We start from the raw sequence: 14,027 nt of genomic DNA, 5'->3' as shown, positions 1-14,027 counted from the left end.
AATTCTTCATCCCCAGGTGATGGCCAGGAGTGATCCAGCCCATGGAAGAGTTTTGACTGGGCTTTCCCAAATTTGTTAAAAATCAAATAAGTTGCCACATTTAAAAATAGAAATCAGGAGATTTCAATTGACAATCTGGCGCTGGCAATGCAAGGCCCAGCTTTCACTTGGCCGTGGTCAATGAGAGTGAGGCAGCAACTGACCACCTGAGCATGAACTTCCCAAGCCCCACTGTCCTCCCCTGGGGGCCCCTCCAGGCATGGGCGTCACCTGCTGACCCTGTGGGCATTTGGTGCCCCAGCCCAGCTCTGAAAGCTAATAAAGTCCTCCTTCTGGATTTAACTGTAGCCCATGTTAAAGCATCACTTGTGAGAATTCTCCAGGAATTGCTGAAAACTACCTAGAGCTCCTCAATCCTTCTTCCCAATGCAGCTGGCTCTAAAACAAGTGTCCTGACCCACTTCAGACTTCAAAGGAGCTGGCAGAGCCCGATGCTTAATAGTGGCTTGTGGGCACTGGGATTAAGCCTCCCAGGCCCGGCGGCCTCAGCCGGTCGCCAGGCAGAAGGGCCCTCACTCAGCTTCCCCAGAGAGCTTAGATGGTTTTATGAATGACAGATGCGTTGGGAAGATCACTTTACATTTCCAGACAGTACCACCTATTAAGGATAATCAATTCTGTGGGTATAAAACCTCTCCTTTTATTTGCCCTGAGTTCATGTCTTCCAAGCAGCAAAAGCATCTTCTTCATGTTGTTCACTGGGGTTGTAAACACTGTCATCATCATTCCTCCACTCTCTTCCTGATTTTCCAAACCTAGATTACGTTTATCATTTTAATTTTATATGTATATATATCTGCCTGCATCCAAATTTTGTTTCATTCAGTCTTTGTGATGTGTACGTGTACTCACCTTGGTCCTCCCCAGCCAAGAAGAGTGAGGCCCAGGTCCAGAGACGGAAGGGCTGGCAGGGGCCTGACTCCCTTACTGACCGGCCGTGTGGCCCTACAGGGGCCAGGTCACTGCCCAGAACCTCGTCTTCCTCACCTGTAAAGTGGAGATAATAACTGTCGTCCAGTCGGTGGGTGGCACACACTGAGCTCCCACAGTGGGCCAGGCCGGGCTCGGGGCACTCCTGGCTTGAGGTCAAGGGGGAGAACGGTGACTCCCCTGCCCTCTACGGAGGGTGCCTGAGGGGCGCTGAGTGGGGACGGGGGACTCTGAGGGGGCGGTGAGCTGCGGTCCCGAGGACGAGCAGGAATTACTTACACGGGATGCCACGTCCCAGACCAGGAGGAGCCCCTGTGGGAAGACGCTGGGCCGTGAGGCCACCCCGAGGGAGCAGAGCAGGGCGGGGAGGCTGGGAGCCGGATGAGCAGGCCTCCCTCACGTTTGCGGCCCTCCTCCTCCTCCTCATGAGGAAGGGACTGTGGAAACACGCCACCACTGAAAGGAGCCCCCTGGGTGCCCTCGTGTCACTGGGAACCGCCATTTTCTGCCCAGCTCAGGGGGGCGCTGTGGGAAGGACTTGGCTGGTGAGGAGAGAGAGCCGCGGCCACCACTGTTTGGCTCCGGCTCCCGCCAGGGCCCGGCCGCACACAAAGCTGCTCTGTGGGTGAGCTTCAAAGTCGGGGGGGGGGGGGGGGGGGAGCAGGGAGCCAGCAGCACCTTCCTAGTGTCAGGGCCTGCTCCCCCCGGGCATTTCTCCGAATCCTGGGGGCCCTCCTGGCTCCCACAAACAATATGGCCCTCTTCCAGTGCCAAAGAAAATAACCAGGGGGGAGGGGAAGGGGGAGGGGAATGGCGACCTGGCGAAACCTTTCCGTGAAAAGAAACAAACCCTGTACAAGGGCGTCCTACTCCATAAGGCCCTAGCGCTTTGGCTCGGGTCTGTCCTGCTCTTTCGGGTACGCAGCAGCAGCAGGACCTTCCAGGCTCACCTCGACAGCCAGGTGACCCCCAGGCCACGGTGCGATGACACATGGATTGTGTAATCAAGATTTCTAATTAAGCTTTAGAACTCCTTATTTGTGTAGAGTGGTGGAAATGACCAAGAAGTAATAATATGAAGCAAACGAATTTGGAGAGATCAGGTTTTAAGTATCTAAATATTGTTTTTCTCATGACAAATTCTCACAGGTGTTTTGTTACACACCAGATTTTCATTTTTTAAAAAATGAAACTTGGTGGCATGTGAAATTTAGACCTACCACGCCGCTATTTCACTTTCGTCGCTTTAGTTGCTTAATATTTAAGCTCTGCTTCATGCTACCTTTTGTCTGTATTTCAAATCTTCATAAGCCTACTTTGTTTCATAGACTTGAGTGACAAAAATTGTTTCTCATCTTAAGTATGTTCAAGGTTTTAAATGATAAAGAATGTTGTGTAACATTTATCCAATAAAGTCTTTGATTTTAAAAACATTTAAAAAAAAAAGAAAGAAAGAAAGAAACTCTGACTGCGGCACACAGATAGCCATCTGGATCCGGGCCCGGCGCAGGACCCACGGCTGAAGAATTTCAAGGCTCATAAACATCTCTCATCAGAATACCAGGAAAGTCCAAAGGTCCCTTAGGTTTACTGAAGCCAGAAATCAGTAGATAAAAGCACAGGCCGGACTCAGGAATGGCCCCCTGCTTTCCCGGGAGACCCTGCCCACCACCAAGCACCCCCGTGGGCCTGGTGGGCCGGCTCCAGCCAGTTAGCAGAGAGCAGGAGCCGGGTGGTCGGCCTCACTGGCCCCTGGCACCTCTCCTCTGCCACGTAGAGGCTACAGCAGCCTCCACCAGACTGGCAGAGTGTTGGCTCTTTGATCTTCGTGCCTATAAACTATGGTGAAAATTTTTAAATCAATTAAAACAAATCTGTTTGTTTAGGCTCGACTGCCCCTCAATCCGCTCCTCAGTGGGAAAAGAGATTTCTGGAAGGGCTCTGAGTTTCAGGGGGAGCCTCATTTTCCTCCTTGTGAAAGAGCCCAATCACACCCACTGGATAGGATTGTTGGGAGGACGTGAGAAACCTGAGATGACGTTGACAAGGACACGGAATGCCTCGGCTGGTGCTTGGTGAGCAGCGGCACCTGGTGGGGCAGAGGACCCATTCCCTGCCTGGGATCAGAAGTACCATAGCTCTGTTGGGGACAGTGGCAGTCAATGCAGCATTTAAAGGGGGAGTGGCAGTAGCACCGTTGCTGTTTGCTGTGGGGGAGACAGCTCGCAAATGGCCCTCTCTGTCCTGGTCACCTTAGCTGTTCTCTGCCCCCCACGTTTCTCCTCAGCCTTCTCATTCTCTCCAGCTCTCCGTCCGCATCTGCCTCTGCCTCTCTCTCTGGGTTCCATCTCTGCCCTGCCCTGCCCTGCTGAGGACCAGGACAGTGGGATGGGAAGAGCAGTGGCTTTCGTGTTCAGGCTGGGGTTCAAACCCAGCTCTGCCGCACACTGGCTGTGGGATCTTGGGGAACTGTTCCATGACACTCAAGCTCCTCATCCGTGACCTTCTGGGGGACAGGGACCAAACCTGTCTTATCCACCATGAATCCGTAACACACAATTTGTTGCTTCACACACAGTAGATGTTCAACCATAATGTTAACAATAGCATTAAAATCATCCAGGCTCTGTTCCAAGTACTTTTATGTATATTAACTCATTCAATGCAGAACAATCCTATGATAGAGGTGCTATAATTACCCCCATTTTACCAATAAGGAAACTGAAGCTCTCATTTGTTGAATGAATGAATGAACCAATGACATAGCAAATACAAGAATTATTTATGTCAAAGAGCCTGGCCAAGTACCTGGTTCCTCACCTCTTCCGTACCATGTCAGTTTCTCCTGGGAACAATGGAACTTGGCTGTTGAGTATATTAACACCAAACTCAACAGCCCTGTGCATTGGGCATATTATCCCCATTCCACAGATGAGGAAACTGAGGCTTCAATGCCTATAGACCTTGCCCAAGTGGAAAAAATCAGGATTTGAACCCAGGCCTGTTAGACTACTGATTTTGTGCTCTTGATACCGTGTTGTCTGAAACCAAACAAGCGAAGGGCCTTTCTCTTCCCTTCCCCACTAGATCCCCTTTCTTCTAAGCACCAGCACTAGGCCTGGTTACTTCTCACCACTGTCATTCCCTCTCTGGCCCCAAAGTCCATCCACAGGAGCCAGTCCCTCTGGTTTTCTCTGCAGAATAGAAGGTGACCTGGGCCCCTGCAGAGCACCAAGGGCTGGAGGCCCTTTCAACACTCTGGATGCGGGATGAGGATGTCACCATAACAGGTGCCCCCTCCGGGGCCCTCCCAGAGGCTCTCCCTGGAACTGTCACCCCTGACCTCTCTCTCCTCTGGCGCAGCCTGCGACGCTTACTGGACATCAGTCCACCCCGAATACTGGACTAAGCGCCACGTCTGGGAGTGGCTGCAGTTCTGCTGTGATCAGTACAAGCTGGATGCCAACTGCATATCCTTCTGCCACTTCAACGTCAGCGGCCTGCAGCTGTGCAGCATGACACAGGAGGAGTTCGTGGAGGCGGCCGGCATCTGCGGGGAGTACCTGTACTTCATCCTCCAGAACATCCGCACACAAGGTCAGGGTCCAGGGGGCCGGGCCTCGAGGGGAGGGCCCGGGATTGGGACCCAGCCGCTTCAAGAGGTCTTTCCCCTCCAGGTGACTCGCTCAGCAAAATTCTATTGATTAGAACTCTCTGCTAACCAAAACCTCTCAGTAACTGGAAGGTCTAGTATGCTAGAATTAAGAATTTTAGGTAAAAGGGAGCAAGTTGCAAGAAAGCAAGTTGAGGACATTTTTAAAAAAAAGAAAGAAAAACTAAATGTTCAGGGACTGCCCAGGAGCAAGGCTGATAAAAACAAAATAACGCAGTGTGCTCATAAAGACTGGAAACCATAAAGGATAGACAAAAAGGGGTTTCTGCTTTACCTCTCATTAGGCAGAAGGAGAATCGAACTAAATAAGCCCTTTCTCTTCCAGTTTCCAGCGTCCACCTAATTGGCATTTCATCACATTCCTAATAGTCAGGCATCAAATGGCCAGAGGTGGCGCCAGTAGCATTATCCCTTCGAGGTGCCCTTTGAGAGCAGAATGTTGATGAACATGGTTTTTTTTTTGGGTTTTTTTTTCCAATCCAGAAAGGTTTTTTGAGAACATCTAATTCTGTGTCCCAATGTCACAGATAGAGGAACTGATGTCCAGAGCGGTTAAGTGACTGCCTCAAAGTCACACAGCCAACGGCTGATTCACAGAAAATCAGTACCAACAAGGGTTTGGAGATGAGAAAGACCCACATTCCAACCCTGGCTCCAACACGTCCCAGCCATAGGACCTTTGGCAAGTGGCTTAACCTGTCTGAGTCTCCTCTGCCTCCTCTGTCCAATGGGATAATGACACACACCCCCATGGGCTTCTTTTGGGGAGGATTCAGTGAAATATTACCTGGCACAGCATATAAGGACTGGCAATTCTCACATCAAAAAATACCTGTCCCTGGTCCCATTACCTCAGGGATCTGTGCAAAACAAATAAACTAAAAGCCACCTGTTTTTTTCAAAAGCTCTTAAGTTTACCTCTTATTCTAACGAATCCCTGGAGCCACAATGCCACCTCCAGTGGAGGAATTTCAGGCATTCTCTGTGCCAGGAGAGTTTCATGTTGGGCAGTAAAACTATCTACTCCGCCACCCTGCTGCATTCTGAAACCCCTCCTGCAGTGTTTCTCAGCAGGTCTGTGTATCGTGGATTGATTGTGGAGATATCCGTGCTGCAACCAAAGTTTCCTCCGTCCCCATTTGCCCAGGACACATAGTTTCCACCTGTTATCCTAGAATCATTATAATTAGCATTGTGCTGCTTTTCATTCTCAAAGGTGTTTCCATTTGGACCACAAATTATACGGTGAACCGGCTATTGCCTAGTGTGAGCTTTGTGTTACCCTGTAGACTAGGGCTCTGGCGGACTAGAACCCAGACAAAGAAGTTTTGACTCAGAGGGAAACTTGAGGGGGCTCTAGGGTCCAGGCGCCCTCTGGATCAGTGGGTATCACAGTAAGATGTAAGAGCCCAGGAACCTGGGGACGCAGGTCACTGGAAGGCGAGGTTGTGGGATGGGTGGGGGCAGAGAGTGGCTTTCACAGTGTAGGAAGGGAACGAGTCCCTCATCAGTGCTCGATTCTGTCCTTGGTTGGCCCTGTGGGCAGAGTCACCAAGGCATCGTGGCTGACCAGCTCCAACAAGAACACAGCACCAGGAATAAACAATCACAAATGTGCCCTGATCCAGCCTCCTTAGTTAATAGAAATTAGTCCTCATGTTGGACACCAAGAGAGGAAATTGGTGTCCTTTGGCCTATACTGCTACCTGAAAACATGACCTGAAACTCCTAACTCAACCCCAGCCCACCCTGTTCTAAAGAGGAGGGAACCGAGGCTGGGACACCATCTTCCAAATCATCATTAAGCTCGGTGTTCACGTCAGATTTTGCACTTCTTACACCTCATGCCCATTCTCCCCTTTGACCGGCATATAACAGGCATTCAAATCCCAGAAGGATTAGAGGCCACACCAGAGATTGTGGACTCTTAGAGCCAAAGAGGAGCTTAGCTGGTACTTTTTCTCATGTTGCCAATGAGAACACCAATGAGCCCAGAGACTGGGTGACTGGCCAAGACTGCACAGGGTCAGGGCCCAGCCCAGCTCAGAGCCCAGCCCTGCTGGCCCCCCAATCAGCACCCACCCCAGTGCCTGCTCAGAAAACATACAGGAGCTGCTGGGAGACCTGGCCCCAGGTTCGCTTTCCAAATGACCGTTAAAAACAAGGCTGCCACCTCTTAGGATCAGATGGTCTTCAAGATTCCTCTAAAATGAAACACCTCTCAGAAGGGACAGTCACTTCCCTTCCTTCCAACACCTCCCCTGGCCTGGCCAGTGGAAACCAGGATTGCATGGTATGGTTTGTGGATTTCTTTTTCTTTCCCAGGTTACTCCTTTTTTAATGATGCTGAAGAGACCAAGGCCACCATCAAAGACTGTAAGTAACCAAGGCTATGTCAATGCTGTCATTAGACACATGGGCTTGATCACTGTTTTAGGACTGTCCTGGAAAAGTCTGCCTTTTTATAGGGGTAGGAACTGAAGCTTAGAGGTTAAAGATGACATGGCTAGAAGGTGGCAGATGACCCAGGTGTGTCTAAATCTGAAGTCCTTAGTCCCTTTGGTCCTCTTATCCATTTCTTCCTTTCTCTTTTCTTTCATTCATTCATTGAGTCATTCATTCAGTAAATGTTTATTGAACATCTGCTGTGTGCTAGGCCCAGAGCTAGGCACTATGGTGTCAGCAACGAGCACAACTTAGGTCTTGCCCTCATTGATGCAAGGGAGGGGGAGAGACATTAAACAAACAATCCAAATAATAAGTATGTAAGTGCTAATCTTGATGCTATTTATAAAGGGAAAGGGCAGGGTGTTTTGCCCATGATGGAGGAAAGATGGTATTTCAACTGGGATCCAGGGAACATCTTTTAGAGGAAGAGATATTTAAATTAGGCCTAAAGGATGAGCAGAAGTTAGCCAGGAAAAGAGAGAGAAGAGAGTACAGGGGGAGAATGGCATGTACAGAGGCCCTGGGGCAGGAGCATTCTTAGTGTCCTTGAGAAAGAACCAAAGGAGGCCAGAGGGTCTAGCATCAGGTTGTCCAATGCAGGAGCCACTAGCCACATGGGACCAGTTAAATTAATTAAAATTAGATTATTAAAATTCAGCTCCTTGGTCGCACTGGCCTCATTGCAAATGCTCAGTGGCACAGGTGGCTGGGGCTGCCATATTGTACAGCTCAGGTGTCTACCACACCTGGACAGCGCACTGGCAGACTCTCGTAGCATTGGCAGAAGGAGAGGCGGGAGCTGAGGCCCAGAGCACCGCAGGGCCAGACCAGGCACAGCTTTTTGAGTAGTAGAGTTTGGATTTCATTCCGAGCAGGCTGGGAAGCCAATGAAAGGTCATAGCATGAAAATGATAAGATGAGCTGGGCGCAGTGGCTCACGCCGGTAATCCTAGCACTCTGGGAGGCAGAGACGGGAGGATAGCTTGAGGTCAGGAGTTTGAGACCAGCCTGAGCCCTGTCTCTACTAAAAATAGAAAACTTAGCCAGGTGTGGTGGCGCATGCCTGTAGTCCCAGTTACCTGGGAGGCTGAGGCAAGAGGATCACTTGAGCCCAGGAGTTTGAGGTTGCTGTGAGCTACGATGACACCACTGTACTCTAGCCAGGGTGACAGAGCAAGGCTCTGTCTCAAAAAAAAAAAAAGAAAAAAGAAAATGATAAGATGCCATCTACATTTTAAGATGCTCTCTCAGGCTGCTGTGTCTGGGAGAGTGATGGAGGTGGCCCAGACCAGGCGACAGGGAAGAGATGGAGGGAGACGTGGGAAGATGAGGACTCTGTGTTGTCATCTCTGGAGCATGCACTCGAGGAGACAAGTCTACTGATGGTGGCTGGTGTGGGGTCTGCCCAGCGTGGGCTCTGCTCAGTCTGCTCCAACTGGGAGACCAGAGCGAGCCTGAACTCAGGGTTAGGAAGCCTGGAAAGTCCACCTAGAAGCCAGCGCCACAGGCTCTGCCGTGTTCCAGCTTCAGCTGCCTTGGGCAGGACACCGTGGCCTTCTCCCTGGCCCCTGAGGCCCGATCTCTGGCTCTCCCACAGCCCTGACCACCATGCTTTCCAAAAACAGAAATCCTAATGGACAGTTCAGTGGGCACAAGGGAAGGTATGAGAACATAGGGTAGTCACTTACACAATGAGCCCATTCTAGAAAATCCAGGACATGTGGCCACCGTGCCTATGGCCCAGGTGATGTTTCATGGTCTCAGACATCCCCTGACCCAGAAACGAGAGGCCACCTTTTGATGTTGATGTGCCACCAGAGCCAAGACCTGGTCAATGAGGACAAAATGGCACCCTGGAGCTTCCAGCAATGTTCCCATTGGGTCATCAGTGAAAATTAATCACTATCGTTACCATTTATTAAGCATTTACTATGTGGCAGGTGTGGCACTGTGCCAAGCATCCTGCATACATTATCTTATTTAATCCTCATCCTGACCTCATTAGGTAGTGTCACTATCTCCACTTGCCCCTGAGGTAACCAGAGGTGTAGTAGCCTATGAGTAAATGCAGGGCTGGGATTCCAGCTCATCTTCTCAAAGCCGGTGCTCTTGTACATTAAGCACACACACACGTGCACATACGTTCCCAGACCCTTCTATTCACTCTGTTGCCCACTCAGTTGAGACCCAAGGCCCAGGGACTCCTCTAGGTCTGGACCCCATTTGACAATGATTCAGACAACAGGATAATTTTCAAGTTAGCACCCACTGAAGGTGCCCAGGCCCAGCAAGCTAGGAAAGCGTCAGAGCTAGCTGAAGTGAAGCAACCCACTCTCCCCACTCTGCCTCTGCTGTGCCCTGGGCCCCTCCTCCCCAACCTTCTGCAGCAGAAATGCCAGTCGGGGGTACACCAAGACCAAGGGCAAAGCCTAAGGCCCTGGACTCCCTGCTGGTACCTCCCTGCTCCTGAGCCTCGGAGAGTCCCTGTGCCATCCTAGCATGGGCTGCAGGCGCCATGGCTGGACCCACATGTCGTGGGGTGAGATGAGCTTGTTTTGGAAGCCCTGCCCCTCGGGTCTCCACCCCAGCGTCTAGAAGACTGTTGGCTATGATTTTAGTCGACAACTGGAATATATCCTTTGGCCACTTTTTAAAATTTTCCCATCTCAAGGCCAGCCAAACCTCTCCAAATCCCACAGACAGCAACAAGCCCAGGCCATGCCTGTCTCCACACCCCACACTGGGCACAGCCCAGCTGCAGGGACACACTCAAGACGACGACAGTTGCAAGCCAGGGAGGGCTGCACCCCTAGACACCACTGGCATTTGCAGAGAAATTGAGTGGGACCACGGTGCCGCTAAAGCCCCACCAGCCAATCTTGGTGGGGGTTTGATCTGGGAACCTGCCTCAGTAGTGACACCGCAGCAACGCCTCCTGCCCCTCTGCGCCCAACCCCACCCCGCCGCCACCTGCTCCAGCCAAGGGAGGCCTTGTCTAGTCACCCCATGAGTACCTTCAAAGCCACCACTGCAGAACGAGGAGCAGACAGAACAGGGTGGTCTCTGGCATGACCCAGAAGGAGAAACTCCCACCATCCCCATTACCCCGGCTCGTGCCGCCCTGTGCTGTGTCCATCCTGCCCAGCCGGGTACCCTTCCTCCAAAACACAGACGGGAAATCAGAAATCAAAAGGGCAATTTTCTCCTCCCACTTCTTGCCGTTTTGGCATTTCAGTGAAAACTTACTGTCTATTCAGAGTTAATAACTCACCTTTATCTCTATGAATCCATTTGTTTTCTCTCTTCCTACAAGATTAAATCAAAACAACAGACAGGTCTGGGACAATAGTAGATGTCCACCGTAAGAGTGGGTGACACAGAGCGAGTGTCTGGCCATAGCAAATGCTCAACAAACCTTAATAATAATTATTCATTAAATGTTTACTGAACACCTACTATGAAAGACATGGTAAAGTAGTCATTGTGAACATTAGCTTTAGAATGGACACTCTGGGTTCAAATCCTGGCTCCACCATCTCGATAAAAGTCCTAAACTCTCTGGGGCTTCAAATTCCTCCTCAATAAAATAAAAATTGCAATAATATTACATGGGGTTGTTGTAAGGATTAAATGAGATAGTGTATGTGAAGCACTTAGTATTTAGTGAACACTCCATAAATACCAGCTGTTAGTAGAAGAGGAAAAGAAACAAAATGGATCTTTACAGCAGAGTGGACCAGCGCTGTGATTCCAAGAAACACACAGGTGCTATCTATGCAGCTCAGAAGGGCTCTAACCCAGAGGGCGAGTCAGAGAAGGCTTCCTGAGTCAGCTGGGTAGAAAGGGGGCAGGGAGCCTGAGGCAGAATGCCAAGCCCCAATGGAACCCTCTAACCCAAGAGAAGGGAAGAAATTGGGGAGCAGAAAAAGATACGGCTAGAGAGCTGGTTGGGGGTCAGTTTGTGAAAGGCCTAACCAACGTGACAGCCTTCATCCTGGAGAGGACAGGGAACCACTGTGGGATGTTCAGGCAGGGGGTGACATGACCCAGTGGCACTGAGGAAGGTCACCTTGGGCAGCAGAGAAGTCCCTTGACAACACGTCTATTCCTTCACTCAGTAGTGACAGAATGCATTCTAGACTGTAGAGTAGGTACAGTTAGTCCAGTATGATCTAGTGGTTGCTCAGTGATCCTGCACTGTGCCAGGTGCTGGGGGCGCGTCTGCAAACACAAATCCCTGCCCTCTAGTGGACACAGACGCTGAACTACAGAAATAAATACAACACACAATATGCTCAAAGATGGCAAGGTAAGGGGAGTGGGTGTGGAATGCTGGGGAGGGGAGAGAAAGTGCAATTCCAACTCGGGTAGGCGGAGGAGGCCTCGCTGGAAGGTGATTTTGAGCGAAGACTGAGATGAGGGCATGAACCTACAGATATCCAAGGCAAGAGCATTCAGGCAAAGGGAAGAGCTAGCGCACAGACTCCAAGGTGGAATGTGCCTGCATCTTCAGAAAGAGCCAGAAACCAGGGTGGCTGGAGCGAAGCAGGCAAAGAAGGCGGAGATTGGATGTGGGGTGGGAGGGGACAGATCCGGGACTGTCATCTCTTTTTAATCATGTACTACTTTGGGACAATGCTTGTCCAAGTGTCTCAGATGGTTATGTCCAACATGAGTTATCCTTTAACTCAGCATGGAGTTAATGCCCTACCTTCTGCTCTTCATAAGCTCTAGTCTCTTTGCTTTTACTTGTGTCCCTTCCAGTCTATTCTCCATACTGGAGCCAAAGAGATCGTCTTAAAATGTGGACCTTTGCTTTACACTTTGATGTAAAATCCCAAGTCCTAACCACGGCCTGCAAGAAAGGCCCCGCAAGGCCTGCTGGCCTCCCACCTCCCCGGCATCCTCACCTCCCGCTCTGCCCCGGTACATGGCATGCCTGCCTCGCTGGACTCTGCACGTTTGGCTTTGCATGCGCTGTTCCTTCTGCCTGGAACACTCTTCTCAACCCCCTCACCCTGGTTCCTTCTCATCTTTCTCTCTTAGCATAAATGTCTCCTCTCCCTGAGGCCCTGCCCACCGCCCTATCTAAAGTAGGTGCTATGCTCAGTATCTGATGTCTTGCTTCCTTCCTAACACTTAAAACAAGGGGGGATTTGTTTGTGTCACTTGTGTTTGACCTGGCCCATTTGCAAAGTCCACATGAGGAGGGACCATGTCTGCGTGTTCACTCTTGTATTCTCAGCAGTAAATCCAGACAGAACCCGGCACACGGTAGGTCCCCAGTGTTGAATACAATGCCCCTTAAAGGTATATACTGCGTGTCTTTGGCATCTTTGCACCTCCCACCTACTAATCACCCCCAAAGTGCCTAACACGGTGTCTTCAACCACAAAGGCATTCAGTTAGTATGTGCTCATTTTGCTGTGATTTGAGGTCTGAATGCAGCCTCTATATTCCTTTCTACCGCTATAAATTATTGTATTTCAGATGCCGACTCCAACTGCTTGAAAACAACTGGCATCAAAAGTCAAGACTGTCACAGTCACAGTCGAACAAGTAAGTGCAGAGATGCCATTTTTCACATCTAATTTCTTAAAACCATTCCTGAGACAAAATAATCTACTTTAATAAGCTTTGAAACTAAACATTTGAGAGGGACCCATTATTTTCCACGGAAGGTAGTAGAGAAATCAATGATTGCTCTTATACAAGTAATCAAGATCAGATTTATTTCTTTTTACTTGGAAATGGCACTATAAGAATTAAAGTGAGGAAGTAAAGAAATTTTCTCCCCCATGTTGTATTTCAGAATAAGGGTTTATTTTTCCTGGTCCATCACAGTTTCCTCTTATTGAAGTACTCAGGGAAGGATAAGTAAGGGAAACACCCAGAGTTGGCAATCCTGTTAGTCTTATCCAGCACTAAGAAATCTACCCAGCACAGGGTCAGACCTGCAAGTTCACAAATTTGTGTGTAGAAAACAACCACTACATGCTAGACGTGGTTCTAACCCCCTGATACGTATTAAATCATGAAATCTTTCCTATAGGAAAGATTTTCCTATAATAAGAGTACCTATAGGTAGCTATAGGTACTCTTATTATCCCATTTTACAGATAAAGTAACTATAGAGATTGTGGTTACAGAAGGAAGAAGAGGTAAATTCAGGACCCAACCCCAGCCAGTGGGTCACCAGAGCTGGCCCTGACCACCATGTTGTAGAACAAGAGCTTTTCGTGAAAAACAAAACTTGCAGCATCGGTCCACAGACAGCTGTGGCTATGGGATCTCAGTACAACCACACTGCCTGTCAGAAAGAAGAATGAAAAGACCATTTGACTGTCATTTCATTCGTTCCGTACGAATAAATTTGCAGTTCCATAGAACATCTGTGAGCCACAGTACTGCTATCAACTTGGTGTCTCTGTGTGTGTGTTTTGCAATTGCTTTCATGGAAGACAGACGGTTCACGTCTTGGTAAGGTTCTGGGTAAAGCACTCAGTCACAACTATGGGAAATGTCCCCATGAAGCAGCAATTCTCATGGGTTAATGAGATGTACGACTCTTCTCTTAAAGTTAAAAAATACGTATATTTTAAGTGGCTAATTTTTTCCCCTTTTCAAAAGGCCTCCAAAGTTCTCATCTATGGGAATTTGTGCGAGACCTGCTTCTATCTCCCGAGGAAAACTGCGGCATTCTGGAATGGGAAGATAGGGAACAAGGTATTTTTCGGGTGGTTAAATCAGAAGCCCTGGCCAAGATGTGGGGACAAAGGAAGAAAAACGACAGAATGACGTACGAAAAGCTGAGCAGAGCCCTGAGGTAAGTTAACAGCATGAAACAACACGAGCCTACAAGAAGAGTTATATAAAATGGCCGGCCATAGAAAATTACACTGTTTTTACAGCTTTT

At 49.4% G+C, this 14,027-nt stretch overlaps 1 protein-coding gene across 2 annotated transcripts in view; it reads left to right on the top strand.

The window, feature by feature from the left end:
* ELF5 (E74 like ETS transcription factor 5) overlaps positions 1-14,027 on the top strand; it is a 29,289-nt gene that overhangs the window by 13,528 nt on the left and 1,734 nt on the right. For both annotated transcript variants that reach the window (XM_045557785.1, XM_045557784.1), the window contains exons 3-6: positions 4,354-4,587; positions 6,989-7,039; positions 12,602-12,670; positions 13,742-13,937. In XM_045557785.1, the coding sequence (XP_045413741.1) occupies positions 4,354-4,587; positions 6,989-7,039; positions 12,602-12,670; positions 13,742-13,937 (550 nt within the window). The remainder of the gene's footprint in view (positions 1-4,353; positions 4,588-6,988; positions 7,040-12,601; positions 12,671-13,741; positions 13,938-14,027) is intronic.

This window comes from Lemur catta, chromosome 7, assembly GCF_020740605.2.
Source record: "Lemur catta isolate mLemCat1 chromosome 7, mLemCat1.pri, whole genome shotgun sequence".
In the NCBI taxonomy this organism is placed as follows: Eukaryota; Metazoa; Chordata; class Mammalia; order Primates; family Lemuridae; genus Lemur; species Lemur catta.
The sequence above is the reverse complement of the archived record's forward strand: the minus strand, read 5'-3'. Positions and strand labels throughout refer to the sequence as shown.